The sequence below is a fragment of the Penicillium oxalicum genome, chromosome IV (assembly GCF_001723175.1).
Source record: "Penicillium oxalicum strain HP7-1 chromosome IV, whole genome shotgun sequence".
In the NCBI taxonomy this organism is placed as follows: Eukaryota; Fungi; Ascomycota; class Eurotiomycetes; order Eurotiales; family Aspergillaceae; genus Penicillium; species Penicillium oxalicum.
This window is the reverse complement of record NC_064653.1, coordinates 1133115-1156126: the sequence shown is the minus strand read 5'-3', so window position 1 is coordinate 1156126 and position 23012 is coordinate 1133115. Positions and strand designations below refer to the sequence as shown.

At 50.9% G+C, this 23012-nt stretch overlaps 4 protein-coding genes across 4 annotated transcripts; 3 read left to right on the top strand and 1 right to left on the bottom strand.

The window, feature by feature from the left end:
• Nucleotides 1-1325: 1325 nt before the first annotated feature.
• POX_d05186 (uncharacterized protein) lies at nt 1326-3087 on the bottom strand (the record flags this gene model as incomplete). Its single annotated transcript, XM_050114036.1, has 3 exons — nt 1326-2492; nt 2593-2915; nt 3000-3087. The coding sequence occupies 3 exons, from the start codon at nt 3085-3087 to the stop codon at nt 1326-1328; spliced, it is 1578 nt and encodes a 525-aa protein (XP_049968987.1).
• A 2471-nt stretch (nt 3088-5558) lies between these two features.
• On the top strand, nt 5559-8590 carry POX_d05185 (DNA replication licensing factor mcm6; the record flags this gene model as incomplete). The annotated part of the gene is made up of 3 exons (XM_050114035.1): nt 5559-7186; nt 7264-7399; nt 7472-8590. The coding sequence occupies 3 exons, from the start codon at nt 5559-5561 to the stop codon at nt 8588-8590; spliced, it is 2883 nt and encodes a 960-aa protein (XP_049968986.1).
• A 7400-nt stretch (nt 8591-15990) lies between these two features.
• POX_d05184 (uncharacterized protein) lies at nt 15991-16518 on the top strand (the record flags this gene model as incomplete). The annotated part of the gene is made up of 2 exons (XM_050114034.1): nt 15991-16089; nt 16195-16518. The coding sequence occupies 2 exons, from the start codon at nt 15991-15993 to the stop codon at nt 16516-16518; spliced, it is 423 nt and encodes a 140-aa protein (XP_049968985.1).
• Nucleotides 16519-22197: 5679 nt separating this feature from the next.
• On the top strand, nt 22198-22848 carry POX_d05183 (uncharacterized protein; the record flags this gene model as incomplete). The annotated part of the gene is made up of 1 exon (XM_050114033.1): nt 22198-22848. One exon carries the CDS (start codon nt 22198-22200, stop codon nt 22846-22848), a length of 651 nt encoding a protein of 216 aa, XP_049968984.1.
• Nucleotides 22849-23012: the final 164 nt, after the last annotated feature.

Here is a 23012-nt window from a genome sequence, read left to right as displayed (position 1 = left end):
CTCCAGGGGTATGAAGACTCAAATATATTTGAGGGAAGCGGATCGGCCCATCTGCTGTGTACTGTACATGATGGAGATTGGTTAATTGGCGTAAGGTTGATTCTGGCCTTATGAATATTGAATGGGCATTTCCTGACATAACCTAGTTGGTTCAGCACACTGGCAGTACCGATATACTGTACCTAGACTCTACAGAGTAGTCGGAGTCCATGATTCCCTTGAACTAACATACATCATCGAGTACATTTGAATATTATTGTTATGCAGTAAGGATGCACAGTATCACAGTAAGCGGGTGGTACCGCACTCAGTTGAGGTCAGTCTGACGAATGACTAGGCGAAAGCTCGGTCCATACATGGAGGTCGCGTTCTCTCTGCGCCCTTTAAACTTTTTGGATTGTGGCGGATGACGATTGCATTTCAGACCGATTCCACATCCCCGGCTCTCGGGCCCTGCCAAGATTTCGTCATGCGGCATAGAGTCATCTACGACACTTCAGTCTTGCTGCACTACGTTCGATATTTACATTGGACTACTCTCAGGTACTTGAGTCGTCAAATATTTACTGGTCAGGAACGGTTGAAGATCGAATACTGGAGCTACGTGAATAAGGGTACGTGGACACAGTTTTGACTTTGAAGGTTAAATGTAAGCTGGATTACACAGTATGACTGGGTGTAGATCACCCTCAGACAGAACTTTGGTGCCTGATGTAACCTTCAGATTTGAACTCAAGACCGTTTGCATAAAGCTATGATGAAACATGCCTCCACCAGAGAGCAAGTTCCGTCACCTGTGCTGACTTGTAATGGACGATGTGTATACTGTAAGCTCATCCACCTCGCGGGACTCAGGGCGGATCAGGTGCTCATGGCAAATAACCAGGTGAGGAAATATCCGAGATAGGCCAAACCCCTGGCATACCTACAGCGCTGAACATGCAACGAGACCGACAAATTCCTGGCAATGGCCAGATGGTCTCCTCAATTGATCTGATTGATTTGATGGTTGAGAAGTACTTGCCTCATCTCCTCGCGAATGAAAGTATTCCACATGGTAGCCTTCTTGGGGCAACTCCTGACTTCGAGTTAAAAAGACGAATGTATGCCAGCTGGTTGGTACATAATTCATTTTTCCACCCTCGACGTGGGGGGGGGCTGAATGGATCCACAGCCCCCTCCCTGTCCACTGTCCGGCGTCGTCTTCGCGGAGGTAGATCCTGCCTCCTGCACAAAGAAAGGAATTAAATGACATCTGACTCGTAGTCTGTAAGTTTCGTCCCAATTGGTGTAACCGCGATAGGAGGTGATCCCTGCGAAGGGATTCAGGAGTGTGGGGAATGCCTGCGTCCACCAAAACTCGCCTCAAGTTCCGTTTCAAAGACGTCGATGCCTCGAACGGGCACCTGTAACGATAAAAATGACATCAGAAGCTCGTTGTAGTGAAATTGTAGATCCGGTCGTAGCTGCCGATGCGTCTGAAGCAATTGGCCCGTCGACCAGACCCGTTCGGGATCGCGCAGGTCCGCATCACAAGTTTGCTCCAGCAAAAGCCACAGCAGGGTTTCACACGCAGGATGCTTCCCAAGCTGGTGCTCCTCGACCAGCGACGTCAAGTAGGCCAAGAATCGGTGGGTCTTGCTCACGGAATCTCGGAAGTCCCACAGAGCAGCCGTGATGTAGATCAGACAACCAGACCGGCTGGCCTCCTGGGTCTCGGCACTGCGAACAACGTACATATGTGCCTCCTGGGGTACCTGCGTGGGACGGGGCCCACTGGAGAGCAGAGAAAAGAGGGGGCTCCCCATCTGGAAGGCGGTGCGTCGATGAGAAGATTGAGGTTGATATTGAGGAGAGCCGTGTCGTTGTAGGAGTTCTTGTGCCTGCTGAAGAAAGGATACCAGAGCACACCGGTTGATAGGGGTGATGGCGTCGGATAGTGGGGGCAGGATGGATCGCACATAATGAACGAACACTTCCACAGCGGAAGGGGTCCCCCGGCGGTGACGGACAATGCGAATGGCATGGCTTAGATATTGCTCGGCATCTTGACAGCTTCCAAATCGGCCTTCTGCCAGAGCCATGCCGGCCAGAGCTGTTGCCAGCTGATCCTCCGGGACCTGGATCAATCCCGATGCCGCGTCTTCGAGGTTTTTTCGTACTTGCCCGACGTGGCGCTGGACTTCCTTGCTGTTGTCCTGTCCATTCATCTGTGCCTTCCACCGTGCTGCGTACACCAGAATGACGGCCTGGAAGGAAAATGGATGTTCCATGGCCGTCCGGTAGATTTGCGTTTTCACATAGGGATTCTGCCCTGACCAATAGGTCAATTTGTTCACCCACCAGTCCGCCAATTCGACATCTTCGGGGTTTTGGATGATTGCCGGGGTGGGGAACTGCGTGACGCGCGACAATCCGTGCATCATCTCGGGAGACTCGATTCGGGACTCCCCCGATTCATGCACGAAGGTGCTGATGTGAGGTGATGGTATCTACATGAAGCCCGGAGATCGAGCGCGTGAGCATTTTGGCCCGTCTAGAAGCGGCCTCGGTCCGCCGTGCATAGCAAGGTGAGGAAGAGAAATGGCCTACCATTGGTTGTTGGCCGAAAGAAGGGGCCGTCTCAACTGCTGGGATTGCGCCCTGTGGGATCTCTGCCCCGTGGCCCGAGTCCATCTTGAGCAGCCTCGCGGTTGGTCGCGCGGGGGCATGCTCTGGTTGCAAGCTACCTTGCGAGAGCTTGCGGTGTTTTCGTTTCTCTTGAACGTGGTGTCGCATCACGTGCGCTCGTTTTTCTTTGGAGGATGAGGTCGAGTCGACAAAGTAAAAGGATTGGTTCTTGGGTTGAGATTCCGTGTCTGCGCCGCGACGGCGTCGCCTGGACTTGACCGGTCCCTCGCCACTGCTTGGAGATCCTACCCGTCAATTGCAACCCTGTGAGTCAGCGGTGGTCTGAAGCAAAGATTCGCGGACTGGTCGACGGAGACTTGATCACCTACCCGTCGCATCGGCCTTGGGCGGTAATGAGGAGAGCATCGTGGTAGGGGTCTGATTCGACTCCACCGGCTGCGGTCCGTTATTCGACATGGCTGCGAGCCACGGACGGTAGTAAAGAAAAGCACAGAGGGTGGGTTCGCCGCAATTCGACCGCTACAGTGGCATGCCGGATCCAAATGATCGGCGAGAGTTGCTCCAAGCCAGTAATATCAATCAACTCGACAGGATCATCTCTGGCCTTCTGGAAGGGTCATTGAGATTGAACGGAAAGGGTGCCCAGTTCAGGCAGGCAGGTCGTCAGGTAAGCTGGGAGGTCGAGGTCGGTAGATAGATAGGCAGAGAGGTAGACAGGCGGCTGCCCAAGCAGGAGGAAGGGAGGGAGGAAGAGGAGGAAGAGGAGGAGGAGGAGGGGGGTCGGGAAGGATTCCCACGGAGATTCACAGTGATGACAATTATCTTCAACCCGCAATGCAAGGCGGGAGACTGCTGATCAGAGGGTCGATCTCGTCACCTTCCGCCCGTCCGGCCGAGTCGGACAATCACGAAGAATGGAGGAGGGAAGACGGGGAGCCGAGAAGAATGGTTTGGTTCACCAGAATTGCGCGTGGCTAGGGAGACCGACCATCCATGCGGAGGGGGGGGGGGATACAGCGGACGAAGATCGCAAGACCCGCGCGGGTGAGCCCTCTCAAAAGGGGAAATGCCACGAGATTTAAACTCGTCCTCGGAAGAAACCACCAGGCGCAGGGTCTGAGGGATTCGGCATGGAGATTGGAGCGAAGTATTACCCGAAAGAGACCTGGTGGGAATGGTTTAAACCGGTGCCAAGTGGAGTGGCCCCTCTTCACCTCCTTCGGGACTCGACTGCTTTTTCGACCGGGACAGGGGAGATGTACAGGTACCGAGGGGCACCTTTGCGATCATTTCTGTGCAGTGAACCCAATGGTACTCACAAGCATGCGCTGTCGTCGTGGACGACTCCAGCAGTTCGACCCTGCTAAAACCCTCGAGTGGTGATTTGTGATCTGCTGAAGATCCCTCGAAGCTCCAGACCGACTGGTGGGTTGCATCTACCTTTTCCAGGGCCGTTTCCATTCCGAATGCTTCGGTTCCGATTGGCACTCGTCCGAAAGGCGCAGTTTGGGAACGACCGCTCATACCTCACCCCAGCTGATCCCGTGCACAAAAACCACTAGGGGATTACAGCGTGCAGACTAATCCTCCTGCTACTGTAGCCGACGACGACCAGTTCAGTACTACCGTCACTACGACTAGTACCTCAAACGTATTTCGACTCGACTCCTCCCCGAGACCTGAGCGCCGGGATGAGTCTGACAATCCTCCAGACGGGCTGCCTGATAGAGAGTAGATGGAGAGGACGGATGGGTCGAGTCTGTTGGATGACAACTGACAGACAGGAAAAGTGTACCGGTACAACCTTCTCATCTAACCAAACCGGGTTAGCTGCGAGTGGAGTGTCCTACCGTTCACCAAATTCGGCCAGCTGAACCACCTGGGGGACCGTCCACCCGCAAGCTTCCAGTGGTGACACACTGCAAGATCGGGAGTGGATGAGGACCGATGGACAATCGCACATTTGTACCCAACGGGAGTGCCTTACTCGCCACGGTCTCCAGAACTCGTTCGGCCTCAATTCCTTGCCCCGGCCATAGCTCGTACTACACACTCAACCTCATGAGCACCACAGAGTCATCCAGTCAACCCATGACGATAGCGCCTGTCACCCACAGGTCTCTCCAGCAGGACATACCGACGGTGACCCCTACGTGGTGGAACGGTGAAGCCGAGTACTGTCTTCTCATTAACGAAATAATCGCCAAGATTATCATCCAGATACACCGAACTAGCGACCGGATTTTTCTGGTCGAGAGTTCTTAGGTGATCCACAAGGGATATGATTACCGAGCGCGTTTGCAGAAGCCCGCTCTGCTCCGAGTTTCATCCGCACTTCCGGGATAAAGAGGCCCTCAAGAGAGAACGGGATCCGAAGCACAGGTACATATGACCTTGGATGCATTGTACTGTACGAGGGTAGTATTCAAGTGCATGCAGTGAGGTACATGTGCATGGACTGCTGAAAAGGCAAATGGGGGGGGACTGATACCTCGAATGAGACTAGTCATCCCGGTGTGGCTGTCTGCCGGGGGCTCAGTCTCGAATCTCGAGTCTCGAATTTCCTCGGTGAATGGGGGCGGGGGAAAAATATGGTCACCATTTCCGGACTAGCGCGTACTCCCTGAATGACATCCTGAGGCAGAGAAACCCCGTGACGGGCCGCGCCATATGGGAAACCACTTAACGCGTGCTGATCCCGGAGAATTGATGTTCCGTACACGCGCAGCGGGCAGCGCGTCGTGTGCGAAAAAAGAGCATGGGACAACAACCCCTCCCCTATCGCCTCCGGTCAAAACAGTGACCTCCATTATCCACCCCGAGTCCCGTGATTGGTATCTGCGAGAATTGCTAATTGATCACTCTGTTCTCACGGCCAGATATCTCCCGGCCTGAAATTTCCCTTCCCCTCCTCCTCCTCCGCAATCATGTCCAGTCTCGTGGATGCGGTCCTGCAGTCCGAGCTGGGAGGCTCGGGGTCAGGTGCCCGTGACAACATGCGGTCCGACAACCTCCCCAGCTCGCGACGCTCTGAGAGCAATGGACCCATGAGTGACATGAATGCGTTTCCCGATGATCGGGTGGTGGGCGCCAGTACCTCTGCAGTCAATCGCCTACGAAACCCCTATGCCCCCGGTCCGGCGCCCGTGGTCGACGAGGCGGGTGAACGGGTGCGCGCCGAATTTGAAGAGCTCTTGGAAACATTCATGGAAGACCCCTCTTCCTCTGCGCCCCCTTCCTCGGGGGAGATTTTAAGTGACAAGTATTACATTGCCCAGATCAAGGGGTTGAAAAAATTTGAGCTATCAACACTTTACGTCGATTTCAATCACTTGGCCAAGTGGCACAATCCCATCTTGGCGGATGCGATTGCGGAGCAATATTACCGATTCCTGCCCTTCCTCACCAAGGGTCTGCACAATTTGGTTGCCAAGTATGAACCTGAATATTTCGTCTCCCACCGACTTGCCTCAAGCGCTTCCTCGCAACCGAGCACCTCGGTCGCCTCCGCCTACGCCAGTGTGAACGACAACCCCGATCTCGAACGCCAGATCCGCGAGAAGACCCGCCACCAACAGACCGATAAGCTGTTTGCGCTAGCTTTCTACAACCTGCCACTCGTGTCTCGTCTGCGCCAGCTGCGGACAAAGCAGATCGGGCGATTGCTCTCCGTGTCGGGAACCGTCACACGGACCTCGGAGATCCGACCAGAGCTCTCTCTCGGCACCTTTATCTGCGAGGGATGTCGAACCGTGGTGCCGAATGTCGAGCAGACCTTTAAGTACACGGAACCCACGGAGTGTCCCAACGCAGTGTGCGGTAATCGCTTTGGCTGGCGATTGGACATTGGCAAGAGTACTTTTGTCGACTGGCAAAAAGTAAAGCTGCAGGAATCATCGCACGAGATCCCAACGGGAAGCATGCCTCGCACAATGGATATCATTCTTCGTGGCGAGATGGTCGACCGTGCCAAGGCCGGCGAGCGCTGCATTTTCACAGGTACTCTGATTGTGGTCCCGGATGTTAGTCAACTGGGACTGCCGGGGGTGCGTCCCGAGGCCGTTCGAGACAACAGCTCCTTCCGAGGCAGTGAAGTCGGCGGCGGAGGCGTGTCTGGGTTGAAAGCCCTCGGAGTACGTGACCTCACCTATCGCCTCGCTTTCCTCGCGTGCATGGTCACCCCAGACACCTCGACCCCCGGTCAAAAGCCGGAGCAACAGCTCAGCGGGCAGGCCAATAACATTTTGGCCTCCTTGAATCAAAATTTGGACCCGGATCTGAACGATGAGAAGGCCCAAGAGGCGTTCTTGAACAGTTTGACCGCAAGCGAGGTCGAGGATCTGAAGCGACTGGTTCACTCAGAGTATATCTACGGTCGTCTGGTTGACTCGATTGCTCCCATGATCTGGGGCCACCGGCAGGTTAAGAAGGGTCTTCTCTTGCAATTGGTGGGTGGTGTGAGCAAGACTACCCAGCAGGAAAGCCTGCAGCTTCGTGGTGATATCAATTTGTGTATTGTTGGGGACCCCTCCACCAGCAAGAGTCAATTCTTGAAGTAAGTCACAGGCCCGGCCACCTTTTCTTTCCATTTTTTCCTTATTTGCCAACGATTTCTGACGAGTGTCATCACAGGTATATCTGTTCTTTGCACCCCCGTGCTGTCTATACCAGTGGTAAAGCCTCTTCTGCAGCTGGTCTGACAGCCTCGGTTGTCAAGGATGCCGAGACGGGCGAATTCACGATCGAGGCCGGCGCGCTGATGCTTGCTGTATGTATCTTTTCTTGCCCTTCTTCTCACTTTTATTCTATCGCCGTGGCTAACATCTCCTCTCTCTCTTAGAACGGAGGTGGTATCTGTGCCATCGACGAGTTTGACAAGATGGATATTGCAGACCAGGTTGCAATTCACGAGGCCATGGAACAGCAGACGATCTCGATCGCCAAGGCAGGCATCCATACAACCCTGAATGCTCGGGCATCCATCCTCGCGGCAGCCAACCCCATTGGTGGCCGCTACAATCCCAAGTTGACGCTGCGTCAAAACTTGAACTTCAGCGCACCCATCATGAGTCGTTTCGACGTCTTCTTCATCATTCGGGATGACCCCAAGGAGCATGTGGACCGCAAGCTTGCCGACCACATCATCAATGTGCACATGAACCGCGACGAGGCCGTCCAGCCCGAGTTGAGCACAGAACAGCTCCAGCGCTACATCCAATTTGCACGAACCTTCAAGCCCACTTTCACCGATGAGGCAAAGGCACTTCTTGTCCAACGGTACAAGGAACTGCGTGCCAACGATGCCCAAGGTGGTATTGGTCGCAGCTCGTACCGTATCACGGTCCGTCAACTTGAGTCCTTGATCCGTCTCTCCGAGGCGGTAGCCAAGGTCAACTGTGTGGAGGAAGTCACTCCCAAGTTTGTCAATGAGGCCTATGATCTGCTCAAGCAGAGCATCGTGACCGTGGAGAAGGATGACGTCGAATTCGACGACGAAGCCCTGCCTACCGACCGAAACGCCGACGAAGATGAAGAGATGGCTGATCGTGACCGCGACGGCGACAGTCCCATGCGTGATGATGGCGAGGCTGCGGCCGTGGCCACATCCGTGGAGAAGCCTGAGCGTCAAAAGACCAAGATCACCTACGAGAAATATGCCAAGATTCTCAACTTCATTGTTCAGCGCATTCGGGAGGATGAAGTCCAGCAGGGTGAAGGTGTCGAGCAAGAGGACCTTATTATCTGGTACCTGGAGCAAATTGAGGCTGAGCTGGACACCCAGGAAGATCTGACTCGCGAACGTGACCTCTGCTCCAAGGTCATCAAGCGGATGGTTCGCGAGGGGATGCTGCTGCGCATCACGTCGAGCTTGGAGGAGGAGGAATCCAACCAACCCAGTGGCGAGGACGACAAGGTTCTCTATGTCCTGCACCCCAATGTCGCCTTTGAAGAGTTGTAAGCCGTCGACGGCGTGGTGGTGGAGGAAGAACCTTTTTTTTGTTTGTTTGTGATTGATGATTTTTACTGGATATGGGCCGTCTTCAGCATTTCCGGGTGGGTCAACGGTTCAACTGGAGCATGGAGTTTATGAGTGATGATATCCGTTTTGTGCTTGGCTTTTTCTGTACGAATTCCCATGAGTTCAAGTCATTTGGTGAATCATCCTGCTCTTTACAACGGGAGTAATGTAAATGAAATGGAATTGAAGCATCTCGAGGGGAATCCTTTGCAGTCACGCTGACATCTGACACTTGTTTTTGAAGTCAATATGGGTACAGTAGGTAAGTCTCATGGTCCAAGTTAGGTAAGGTAGGTGTGTTCAGGTCCTGGTGTTGGTTCTGTTGAATCAGCACAAATAACATGCTACTATTAGTAGACACTGCCTGCTGGAAAACTATGAATGGACTACTTAGTAGGTAGATTTTTGAAACACACCTACCAGCCTTGGACCGCGGTCGACGAATCAACCAGGAATGATTATATAAATCTCCACAACAGTAAATGACTACCACGCTCAAACTAGAAGATGCTTGATACAGCACGCAAGGTAATAGGTACCCGCTCACGAATAACCAGTTAGGTGATCTGCACCTATAATTGGAAGAGACTTCTATTCGAGAACAAGGTCATTTCGATTCTGGAAGTATCAAACCACGGCTCGGGGGTGTTTTAGATATGTCAGGGCTGTACAGTTGGGTTTTTAGGTTTATATCAAGCAGGATAATGAAAATCAAAAATCAACTGTGTTGAAGACTTTTCAGATTGATATCTTACCCACCGGCTGGGGTACTTGTCTTCGATAGAACTGGACCTAAGCATGAGATTGCTTCTAGAGTTCAGTGATGATTTCTACCATGGTAAGTGTTTTTGCAAATGTTGACAGTTACCTGCTTCCCGGTAGATCTGTGAAACTAGAGTGAGATTATGCTACACTAAGTTAAAGGGTTTTTTTTCCCTTTTGCAAGCACGTTTTCGATGGGACACAAGTAGATGTCTATCAATTCGAGCCTGGCTTCATGTTGCTTTTTTTTTCTTCCAGTGCTAAATATAATTGGATGCACTTGTATGTCTGCAACTCAAATCCAAGCGGGTAGTGCACTCTCATCTAGAGAGTTCACAGAGACCAAATTTGCCTTACCACCGTACACACACACATACACACACATCCACAAACTTCAATTGTAGATTAATATCCTTGGGAATTGAGCTACACTTAACGAGAACCTCGCTGACATCTTGTCTACGCGGCATAGACCGTGCAAGCTCGGTTTTATTTCACCGCCAGTTTCGGTTCGTACTTTGCACCTACCCATTAATGCCTAGATAGCCAACGAGTCGAACGTGACAGAGATACGAGGATTCTACCTTATGATAGCATCCAAGACAGACCTGAATAAAAAGTGGGAGAACGAAAAAAGGAGTCTACCTAGGGCCATTCTATCTTCACCGTCCCACTAGAAAGAAATGGCGTCCCAGGGTTGTCCTTGTCCTTACATGTAGTGCTGTTAGGTTCCAGGGGGGAAAGGTAACTCGTCAAAATGACTGGATCAAATCAGTTCAGGTTACTTGTGTTCATTGGAATAGACGAAGTACTGCAAGTTTTTGACCGCTTGGGCGCCACTTTGCGCCTGTCGTTTTTGAAATGGATTGGGTTCCTTGGAAGGACCTATGCACCCACAATTTTCTCGTGCAGTCCTGTCGTCCAAAAAGCAGGTGGAAATTCGGTAGGATGGAAAATTTCTTAGTCCAAATGGAAATCAACTGGTACTTTTAATCAATTGGATTTGGACATGATATCTACCGCTCTTTCAGTTTGCGGTGATGTGACCGCCTATTTCTCATCGTTCCGGACAGGCTGCAGTAAAATATGGTGGGAACCTAAGTCATGGATAAAACTTATATTCTGCGACAGCGGGGGCGAGTAGGTAATGGATGGCGTATCTTTTTTTTGTCTTTTTTTTCCATTCCTCCGGGCTTCCCATCCCTCTTCGCAGATGCCCGTTTCCGGTGCATGCGAGAACGGGTACGAGGCTCCCCACAAGTGAATTATTCATATGGATCCTGCCCTGAAGAGGAGGACCCGTTGAGATCTGGAAGAATTGCAGATGCAGAGTCTGGTTCAGACTAGGTAAGTACTGGGGGAGGAAGGCTCTGAGCAGGTAGGTCTGCACTATGAGGGGCACTGTTGAAAACTGGACTAATGGAAGCCATTCGAAAAAGATCCGTTGAGAAGGATCAGATGTCTAGATATAGCGAGCATCGCTCATGGAGGGACCAGAATTTGCCATGGCGTGATCTTAATGTAGCATTTTAATAAGTGGGAGAGAAGTAGGGAATTAGGGATGAGGTTGTTTTTCTGTTCTTTTTTCAAGTTTTTTTCGAGCTGTGGAAGACAAGAAAAATATATGTCATACATGAGGCTATCCATAAGTCCAAGTTTACTAGGTGTGTAGTGAGAGACGGTTGAGACGAGATCAATCATGAAACCTAGCTATACGGTACTTGTCCGGATGAATGAGTCTCATGGCCACTAAAATAGTAACAGAGGACTGGTACTAAGTAGGTGCTGCCCAAATTCCAACTAGGCAAGACAGCGATTCTCAATGATCGTTATTTCCATCCTCAATCCAGCACGGACCTAGTAAGTAGAGTGGTAGACTGAAGAGACTTTCATTAGTTGAGACTCAGTCTAAATTGGCAACCTTATAAAAGAACCCAACGGCAACGGCCCCTCCTCCAACGATATGTCCGTGTTCTATTCACATGGCTACCATCCCCTGATCACAGTTATCAACGCAAGGTGACCGCTCTGTGTAGCGGTGATAGCAATTCATCTTTTCCGATTGCACATCTATCTACGAATCATAAGGAGGGGGGGGAGAGAGAGTGAGAGGCTTCCCCAATCGGAATGCACGGGACAGAGATCCAAGCTTGTCGTACCCTCGACCCTCTTTCTGGCCACGTCCGAGTCTGTCATAGTCTCCTATCAGCTCTTGAACACCTCGAGTCGAACGTCGATAGGTAGCAATGTGCCAGGATTCTTTGAGCTCTCGAGCTCGAAGGCTTTGCTTTGACTTTTTGATTTCCTGGACCTGAATCGTCCAAGCTACACGATGACGTTTTGAGTTCACAACGAAAAAAGGACAGAGTGCGGAGAGTTGCTAATAATGGAAAACAAGATTTGAAATAAAGAAATAGGATCGGAAAAAAGAAAAATCAGGAAGAAAGCTCTCGTGGGTCTGGCCCAGAGCAATGCCGAGCAGAACAAGCCAAAGCGTCAATCAATGCAACTCTCAGATCAGGCCCATCTAGATCGATTTAAAAGCCCGTGCGAGAGCCAGATATCTTTCCTTCTCATTTGCTTTTCGCTGGGCAGCTCTGCTATTCACCAGGTCCGAGAGTCCAGTCGCGTTGTGTCGTTTAAGCTCTCGACGTCCATTTGCCGCCGCTGAGCCCCCTCCGTATGCCTGTCTCGTGTCGTGTGTCTCCCTTGTGATGCATAGACGCGTAAACACGCACAGGCACACACACTGATAGTAGTACTACTCTCTCTCTCTCTCTCTCTATTCTGCACTATTGTAGCGTATATCTCGATGTGAAACCAACAAGTGGAGAATTGACCACCACCCCCTCCAGCTCCATGTGATAACCCAGGATACGTTGAGCAATGAGAGAACTAGATTGATGAATCGTTGGTCGCTGATCATAATTGTAGCACGCACAATCCCTTTCTTCCTCACCTCCTATCCTAGTCTCACTCACCACTCACATCGACATACACGCTCGATGAACAGGTTCTCTCCAGCCCCTCTCCTCCCCTTCTTCCACAAAGCATCGAGAGATTCACGGTGAGGGCCGCGACCGTCACCTCGAGTGCCCGTGCGAGACCGCGGAGTCGGTTCCGGAAGGGTTCAGGCCTCTTCTCTTCTGCTCAAGTCAAGTCGGTGCATCCGCAGCAGGTCAGTGCACACAGTACATGGACAAGTACATTGTACGGAGATTTTTTCCCTCTCGAATGTGAGATGGACAATGTACTTTGCACTTTGATTCTGAGTGTCCGAGTCTCTGTACTTTTGATTTGTGCTTCTATGATTCGTCATATATGTTGCTTTTGTTATGAAGGAGGTGCACTCCTAGTCACTCTTGTAGTTGTAGTCGTAGTCGTAGGTACTCTTGACACGAAAACCTCGCAGACCGCCTTGATTTGATCGATGATCAAGTGGCCCTCCGTCCGCCGCCATCTGGTGAGTCTCGACTCGTGTCACATTCTCGACCCTCGACATGATCTCCCAATTCGATAGTGGAGTCTACGGTTCATCTCCACTTGTCCAGGAGGATGGGAGCCCCGATCACCGGGATCTGAACTTGAGGACCCGCAGATCGCCTTGCCCACGGGGGCTGGTCGGATGGGATGAAGGTTGAAGAATCGATGATGCTGAGGATAGGACGATCATTAATTTAAATAGATTTATTCTTCGCATTATTGAAAAGGACGGAAAATGGGGTTATAGTCCAATAATTGCCTCCAATCGGAATTTTCCCCCCCCATGTTCATCGTTGGGTGTGAAAAGGGACAGAGAAGCTACCTGATCTGAATATGCTAGTAAGCGCTACGCATAGCTTCATTTTTCGCTTTGGACATGGTGCGAGCATCTAGTCCAGGAAAGAGATTGTGACTCTTGAGACTGATACCGCAAACATCGCACCACAGTAGGTACAAACTACTGTTCTCGATAATGTGAAGTGTAAAAAAGTAACCGACTCATTTAGGGATGGAGCATGATCCTTGCTAAGATGAATCCTCCAGCTGTGGCAAATTTGACGATCCCTTCTCTTCCGCGGGAATGACAGGCTGAGAGTTGAAGATGAATCAGAATGATTATACTGTAGTCTGTGGCTGACAGTCTTCGCGGGGTGGCGCTGACAACCAGGATTTTCCCACATTCCATCATTTCACCCTTTCTCCCCCGTCTGGAGCACTGGACAGCTTGCGGTGTGCTGCTTCATCCATGTATGGTAGCTTGTCGTGCATGACTCATGCACGACAACGAGACTTTTTTTTTTTTTTGATTTTCTCAGACCCCTTCAACAAGAAGAAGAAGAAAAGAAAAAGGGCCAAGGATCCCTAGTCATCAAACTCGACTGCACGACGCATCGATTTCACAGGCAACACACACATCTACACACGTACAAAAAAGTACGATCGATGGATCTCGTACTTTTCTTGTAATTCCCACCTTTTTCGATATTTCCCCTAGTTCGTTCCCGAAAATATATCTAGAATCTCAGTCAGTACTAATGCTGGTGCCGGAGGGGGGGGAAATACCCTCCTTGCTTCTACCCATCTTGCTCTCCATCCGCTCGATCGTGGGGCAAAATCGGGGGAGGAATCTCGAGTCATGCAGACGCGCATGTACTCGAGCGCCGGGGAAGGTGGTACATGAAGTGGACCTCGCGGCGCCAAAGGCCAAGGCCGCCGGGGGAGACGGGGGGAACTTTTGCAACTTCCAGACATGATCGTTCGTCATGATGTGGATATTTTTTTTGTTCTTTTTAATGTACAATGCAAGAGGTTCTGTTGCCAGGGGAGGGTTTTTGTCTATTTGGCATTCTGGGGGGAATGAATGAGATATGATTGGGTCATTTGGGGCGTGATGGGGACATTTGATATGGAGAGTTTCGTCATCGGTCAAGTCTTTTTGCTTCGTATTTATTTTGCACTGACCGCGTCTCGATTTGATGCTACCGTGACAAAAACACATATCTTGATTCCGTAGTATGTGAGCTGGCGATAGCTTCAGAGGATAAATTAAAAATAAAAAAAAATGGTTGCAAATATGGAAATGGCACACCTCAGCATTCATGCGAGTGAATATGCCAGACATTTGGAATATCCCGGGCACTGGTACTAGTCAAACATTTGGCTAGAACCTATCTAAGGCTGAGAGTTGCTACTAACTCTTCAATGACCGAGCCGTCTGAGAGAGTAAGAATCCTTTTCTCATCGGGCTCCTTTCCGTCTTCTCGCTTGTAGACTTCTCGCAGTCTAACATGGAATTGATGTTCCCACTCATTAAATCCCGTCAATAACCTGCTCCAATAAGGAACTCAAGCAAAGAATCCTTTAAATCTTCCTTCTTTCAGCGAAGTAGCCACCTCGACCTTCAGGTGAGGTACACATCTACTGTAGGGCAAGGCGCCATAAACGGAACTGGTACTCCTGCAAGCCTATCGGAAGATCGGGCGGAGGTGAACCGGACCGGATTGACAGGAGGTGATTTGATGCCTTGCACATACGAGTTCACCATATCAAAGGAACTCTATGGATACAATCTTCGTCTCCATGCCTTCCAAACCAAAATAAACAAAGTTTTCTCCCATCATGGCTGGGGATCTCTCCACTACTACCTGTACCCACTCTCCTGGCCCTAGGAGCTGGAGACCCCCCACTGTATCCTGCTCAATCCACCCAGGATACCGGTCGCAGGGGTCTCGGAATCAACTGAGACAGAGTGAAGGAGCGCCTTGAATGCTGAGTGAGAAAGAAACTGAGCCCCGGCAGAGGAATTGAAAATGAAAAATGCACATTCAACTATCATCCAGATGAAAAAGAAGGGCGTATTAGGACCAAAAGCCTGCCAGTACTGTAGTAGGTACAGTAGGATCCTCCGGAGACGAACTGGACTGGACACGATGCAAATGATGGAACCAGGTGGGCCGCGGCCCGTCCCCAAGGATCCAGAACCAAAACCCAGACTGGGCGCACCGTTGGACCCCCAGGATTCAAAGGAGGATGACGATGGAATGCGATGGATTTGGGATGACGGAGATGGAAACACATTTTCACGAACAACCAGACGCACAGTAACGTACCTTGCGTACTGATCTTGAAAAGGAACAAAAAAAAACAAAAAAAGAAACAAAAAAACATAGATGACGACATTGACATCGCCTCGAAACTACCCCTTTCAAGATGATGCCAAAGCAAAAGACCGATACCCAGCATAGATGGAATCCCAGGGTCCTGACGAAGCCCGGAGGAGCCGCCTCGGAACTCAGTCGTGGGTTGATTTGCCGTGCGAGTCCAGCCCAGTCCAGTTCAGTCCATGGGCCTTTGACGTTGCGAGTCTGCCTTTGGTACAGTTCACACCTCGTTCTCCAGTACTAACGTAGTACATACCCATTTACTTTGCGTCTCCTTTACAGTTGAAGGTGAGTCCTTGTGTCCCGGCGGGCCGCGACGCAGAAGCTGTAGAGCTGAACTGGGGGCACCGTCTAACCCGAAGATCCATTTTCACAAATCAGGACATTCATACCTTACTTGAAGAGAAAATGAAATAGAATCTTATCTGGGATGTGATGCGTTTCTTGGACCTCGGGAATTTGGAAGACGGAACGGGAAGGGAACAGTCCACTGCTCAACATCGCACCTACAGGGCGGTACCACTGGAATCAAATGTACGTGCCCGGCGCAAGAGTCAAGCCAGCATCTTCAAATTACATATTTCCCCTCTCCCCTCCCAGTCAACATACCTTCATGACTATTGACAAAGTACGACTCAGTGTTCAACACAATTCGATCTATCCAGCTTCCCTCTCTCAAAGAGGCTGTACTTCTGCACACCCAAGGGAGGAGAGGATGATCAGATCCTCCCCCCTCCCCAGTCCCTGGATCTGAGATATGCATGTTTGACCCGGTGCATAACTTGGAAGGAGAGGTCATTTGAGAACCCAGGGGGTGGGAAGCGGAAAGAGGAAGAGAAAAACAAAAAGGGGGAGAGCACCAAAGTCCCAAGCAGATGTTTATGGTGTTCCCGCAGGAATGGCGCACTCCACTCTGGGGCGCCGGGGAAGAAGAGCTGGAGCCGTGGGGCGAGCGCCACTTGAAAGAGATGATGCACCACCGGGAAGGGAGGGAAAGAGTCTAGACTGGGAGATTTGTGGATCCCTCAAGAGGAATGGGGTGGGAAACGATGTTGTAGATGGAAAGCGGGGAGAGAGAGAGAGTGTGTGTGTGTGTGTTTGTGGGAAGTGTGTACATCTACACCCTATTGAGCAGCAACTGTCCGGTCCGAGAGCATCGGACTGGATCCTCCCCATGCTTCAAAGAAAATGTTGCAGACAGTAGTTTACTCGGGAGAGATCTTGCTGGATACATAGTACATGGGTAGTGGATCCAGGAAGATCAAGTGCGAGCCCGAGGGGAGGGAAATGGAATAGGTGATCGATGGACTGTAAATGTCGAAGCGGTGATTCCCATCAATGATCTATAATGGGCTCGCGAGCGACTTCTGCGACCGTGACGAGACAGATTTTGAAGATACGAGGTCCAGTCCACTCTATCCTGACCGATATAGACCAACCCGACTCAAATCCATCCTTCTCCAAAACATGTCAGACTCTTCGGCTCGTTCCACATACGTGGGACCTAAACGTTGATGGAACCAAACATCTCGTCAGGCACACAAAGACGAAAAACATCAGTGTGAAAAGTAAACAGCAAAAAGCACGAGATTAGGGTTGACAGACTATCCGCTTAGTGGACCTCCCCGTACGTTCCAATTTCCAACCAAACCACCGTCTCTGCTCCAGACTCGCTCCAGACTTTTGTTCCCCGTCTAGATTCTTTGCTCTTTGTCCCCCCCCTGACAAAAGTGGATCATAGAAGCTTCCCCCCGAAAACAGTTCACCCAAGGAGGAACCGTGATCCAATAACTTAGCCGGAGCCTAGCACTCCCCCCCCTCAGTTTCTCTGTGGAATTTCTCTGATTCGTGCCCCCTCCCCCCGAGTCCATCCTCTCCATCCACTAGACGAGTCGGCGTCCTTCGAAATGTTCCATGATCCCTACTAGCATATGGTAGCACCGCCCTGTTGGCTACGCGACACGACAGTAGGCGTTTCGGCCTCGGTTATTTGCTGTGGGAACGGATCTATCCAATTTGTCCGTCATCTGGGTGTGTAGCTGAAACAGGGAGGGGAGGGCTATACTAATACCACTTGGGTAGGTGGTCATGATATGTCTTGATGACTGATGCGATGTGCAATTATCTCGGAGAACGGCGGAGATTTAGTCGTGTAGTAACAGGTAACGCATAGAGAAAAGGTACGGAACGGGGAACCAGACTGCTTCCAATCACTCCTAGAATAGTATCCTTCATCTACACGTATACCTTTCAATACTCTGGTCCATTTGATGGAGCATCCTGTAGTTTCCATTGACTTTTTTTTTTAAAAGAAAAAAAAACGCATCCATCCTCGATCAAAATCAAGGTGTCTCTGGCGAGTATCCTATAGTCCGAGGCGACCGCCTTCAAGATTTTCAAGATCCCTTGTACAACTCCAGGAAGACCCCGGGACGTGATATGATAGGACTCGAAGAGTTAGATTCCCATCGTTTCTAACAAGAGGTGGCCTCATGGAACTCGAGAAATCCGTCTCGCTTGTTTCCTTTTTTCCCGCCGTACCTCGCTTATCCGTGTTCTCACTCCCCCTTCCAAAGAGGAAACATCGATTCAATCAGTCACTGACTGCTTATCTGACGGTCGCATTGGCGATCATTCACCAAATCCCATCTCTCAGCTCTCACTCTCCCACCGTCAGCTTACAGATCGACAGTCTCAGGCTTTTTATCGGTTCATCCTGACTCCTGTCCATCTGCCCATCATCTTCAAGACTCCAACAGTATACTGGTCAGGCTAATTCTCCCGGCTAAATCCCCTTTGATTCCTCCTCCCCATTTTCAGCCACTCATTCGTCCATCTCCGCACTCTCCAGGGACGGTGGAGATTGGAGATTGGAGAGTCTGCCCGTCACCCTTTCCCCCCCCCACTAAAGACGGGGAAGTGTCCGTTGCACGAACCGTTTGGCGACTGCCCCCATTGGGACTGTGGATCACGAGTGGGTGAGACGATGATTCGAGGCTAGGGGGATTTCTTTTTTTCCTTTTTGGTTCTGCAGGGATTTCTCCCCCAATCAAAATTGATGAGGCGGTTTGGGATTCAGGTCTGGTGGTCTCTACCATTTCCGATTGGATCGGGCGGGATAAGTGGTCACTTTGCCGGCACTATAGTACGACGGGGAGAGGATGGGATTCGTAGATGGCAGAGAAAGACGGAAAGGGAGAGGGAATGTAGTCCTAAATTAATTCCGTGTGGCTTGAGGCGGATGGAGCGGAGGGGGCGGATGATTCCTCTCTTGAGACGGACTCTATATCGCCTTTCTTCTCGAAGAGGGAATACAAAGGGAATCAGGGGGAGTAAAAAAAAAGAAAAGATGGTAGTAAGAAGTGGTGACGAGTGGGCGGTTGTGTGTCACGGCTTGTGAAATGAAAGTGGTTCGGTTGGAAAAATCAAGCGCAGAGAGTCAAAGAAGGGATCAAAGTATACCCGTCTTGGATGTCGGGACGCAAATGTATGGAAGTCTATTACTCTATACAACAGCAGGTGCTCACTGACTCGGCGTTGAGCGGGTATTTGTCCATGAAACAAGACATAGTGATACGCTCCCTCGTCAAAGTAGTTCCTTTCATCGCCGGATCTCGGAGGCAACCCATGTCCACGTGCAACACAGATGGTGTAGATGGTGCACTCCACGAGGAACTTGGGTGGATTCCCACAAGTTGAAGCCAGAGAGAGAGAGACCTCATCAGCATCAGATCTCGCGCGTTCTCCCGAGAGGACCGCTTGCCGAGCCATGGAACATGGGGAACGGCCGGGCAAATCAATGAACCGCGGCAAAACACCTTTGGCGGGTCCACATGAAGAAGCGGCAACAGAGCTTATCATCTCGCCTTTGGGTACGACGATGCGTGAGGCCCGCTGGGTGGAACCGCGGAGGACGGGGGCCGAGCTGCCTCGGTTGTGGTTACCTACCATTTCCCGGATGTTTGACCTATCTTGAAAGATCAAGGCTGCGCATGGAGGCGAAAGATGATCAGAGGATGAAGAAATCCGGGGCAACCAATACTACCGAGTGAATTCCCGGGGGAAAGAGGCGAGGAGACTCTTTCACAGCCAAAGGTCCATTTCCGGGTCAACTGGGTGTTGTGGTGTGTTGACCGCCGAAAGAGTGACGGTGTGGTGTGTAACTGTGTGTACATTTTCCGTTGCAGGCATGTTTGATCTTGATAGATCCCTGTTGAGTGTAGGAGATCTCTTCACTCCCTTGTCCCCCTCCCCCCCCGGATTTGGTACTGCGCGGCACTGCACTGCACTGCACTGTACTGCAGCCCTTCCCGCGACGTCGTGCATCAAAGAAAGCGGTGGCCACCTCGTACACGTCTCAAATTCGTGACCTTGTTGGAAGGGAATGGATCGATGGATCGATGGATCGACCGTCGGATGTTGGTTGACTTGGATCGCGGTGGGGGGGGGGCAAAAATATCCAAGTTGACGAATGGCGACCAGACGTAGTCCTCCGCCTTTACGTGGGGGGGGGATTCTTGAGATGCACATGTACGGTTCCCCTTCCATTGGTACCTATACCGATCCCTCCCAACAGACTCACATTCACCGCACCGGAACCATTTGATTTTCGAGTGCCGGATGGCCTTCCGCGCTGCAGCTCATGTCGGGGAACACACTGGTCGTGGAGATCATAACCTCTGATCTACCAGATTGTTGGGCCTTCAAGGGATGATACTGCACTGGTTCTTTCTTTGATTTCTTTTGACTATTTTTTTTATTTTTTTGATCTCTTTAATTTTCAAATTATCCGCGTCCACTTTCTCGATTTTCTTTGTGACTGGGGGTCTGGGGTCTGGGGAGGCTGTTGTGGACATCGCCCTCCTTCACCAACCAAATACGTTGGAGACTCGCCCGTCTGTTCAGTAGCCGTTGGGAATCGACACCTCGACAAACACTGGACAAACACCCAAATAATGAGAGCGCCAAAGGCGTTGCGAGGATCCGGTTCCTCCAACCCCCAGAATCTGGAATTTGTCGTTTCCCCATACTTTCCTATTGAAAATTCCCTTCTGGGACCGCTGAAGGGTCCGTACTCTGTATTCTGGAGAAGAAAAGAGAAAAAAAGAGAAAAAAAGAGAAAAAAAGAGAAAAAAATTTCAAATTCAATCAACATGCAGAATCCAAATGATGAGGAGTGGGTGTACCTGTCCTTCAAGCGCCACTGACATGTCCAGACTATCAATGATGGTTATCCGGCCCTTCATCAAAGGTACTTTTCTTTTCTAGTGAGAGGCTGTCCTCTCTCTCTCTCTCTGACTCTCACGGTCTATTCCCAGAGTCAAATGTACATTCCCAGTGCTTGGACCTGCAATCACATTCAGATGGCTCCAAGCATCTGATCCGATCTTCCCCCGCGAGCCTGGCGCACCCAGGAATCCGATACATCAACGTTTGTCCGCTCCCGGGGAAGAGACGGAATTGTGGGCTGTCAAAAATCCCAGTCGCTTTGGGTGTTCCGCACTCCTCATGATCGTACTACTGCACAACGAGGATCAGCCTAGATGAGAAAATTTGGAAAGGATTCTCTTGATTTTTGATGATATTTTGAATTTCCTCTTCTTTTTTGAAAACCTCCCTAATCTGGCACTAAGGCTGGACGGGGGAAAGAAAGAAAAAGAAAGAGAGAAAGGTGAGAGGATGAGAGAAGGAGCCAATCCCGAGGGCTGATCGATTCACGTTAAGTGACTGATCGCCCGCCTCACTGCAGGGAGTCCACATCCGCCCGACCAAAAAGTTGTCGGACGAATGATGAATTACCAAATCAGGAATTAAGGAGGGAGTGTGGCTGATCCCGGGTGCGACCTCGACGGAAAAACGGAAAAAGAGAAAATCAGGGAGACGGGGAAAAAACATCCAAATAATGGAATGGAAAGAAGCAGTGTTTTGATGACTAGGATGGAAATGGGATTGGAAAATAGTCACAGAGACAATAGTAGCCTAAAGGGTAGAGAAGACAGAGAGAGAGCCTAGTCGAGTCGACGGAAGAGCTAGAACGAGGTTCATGTGCTTCGGTGATGCCTGAATGATTCTTATTTCGAAATCTGATTTTCCGGGCTGGAAATTCCGAATTTTTGGGATCTTGCCTGCCTGTCCTAATTGGGATTTATTGGAATTGTTATTGTGATGATCATTTTCCAGGCCCCCATTTTCGGCTGCTGGAAAAGAAAAAGAAAAATTCCTTTTTGAGTGTCTCAGCCCGTCTCCCCGACGGGTACTGCAAGGGTTACGGCGGCAGTCTAGAAGGTCTTCCCCGGCTGGAGATCTGTAGATGCCACACCGTCTCTCTTGAGATCGTGTGGCCGAGATTCTCATTTATTCTCGTCGACTCATCCACTTTTTCCCCCCAGACCCTTTTGCTACCTGTCACCTTTCTCGCTCCCACGATCGGTAACTTCACCAAAGGAAACCATCATCTTTAAATCGGCCCTCGCTGCCTTCATCTTCTCCACATTCCACCATCAACAACAAACCTTCCCACACTTCACATCTACTGCCCATAATCCAACACGCAAACCACATCGCCCTTGTTTTTTTCTCCGGCTCTCTCACATCAACAAACACACACACCCCCACCAACACGTCGCTCTACCCACCATCAATATGATTCCCATTCAGTCGCGGATACGCGACATGGCTCTGGCCAAGTCCAGTGCAGTCGCTCCCGTCGCCAGTACCGATCCAGCTCAGGTCACCTTCACATGGAGTGGAAGCTCCTTTGAGTGCTCGCCTCTCTCCAACCCGTCCGCTCCACCACCCACTCCAACCAACTCGCTGCTCGACATTCATCCCCGCAAGTCCTCTTTCTCCAGCGAGTACGGTCTGGATGCCGCCTGTGCATTCCCCTCCTGGCCCCAGCGACCCTCTCTGGCCACCGGTAACTCTCAAGACTCTGTTTGCAGCGCCTATCTCTCCGACGAAGATCTTCTCTGGATGCCCGAGAACGCCGGTATGGAGCCCGCCGGGTTGACTGCCGATGTCGCCGGGGCCACCCAGAAGCAATCCTCCATGACGACGGAGCAGCAGATGGCGCGTCTTCGCGCGGCCGCCGAGGAAGAAGATCGTCTACGCTTCCTGGCCAAGGTTGAAGCTCACGCGCGTGCAACTCAAGCTCTTCGTCAGACCAAACAAGCCACGACCGCCTCCTCAGACCATGACAACACTCCTTCCAAGCGTCGAAAGCGACGAGTTGTCCCAACCCCCAAGCGTCGCGCACACTCGTCATCCGCGAAGATGACTACCACTGCGCACTAAGCTTTGCGACCGTCACCGACTGTATTACTTCCTCGGTGCGGCGCCGGCGCTTTTCCGAATTAACGATTCATACGACTCTTCTTCGCTTCTCGCTATGGCTCTCTTTTGTGTCATCGCCTCGTGTCTTTTTATTACATGACCTTTTCCTTCTTTCTTTCCCTCTA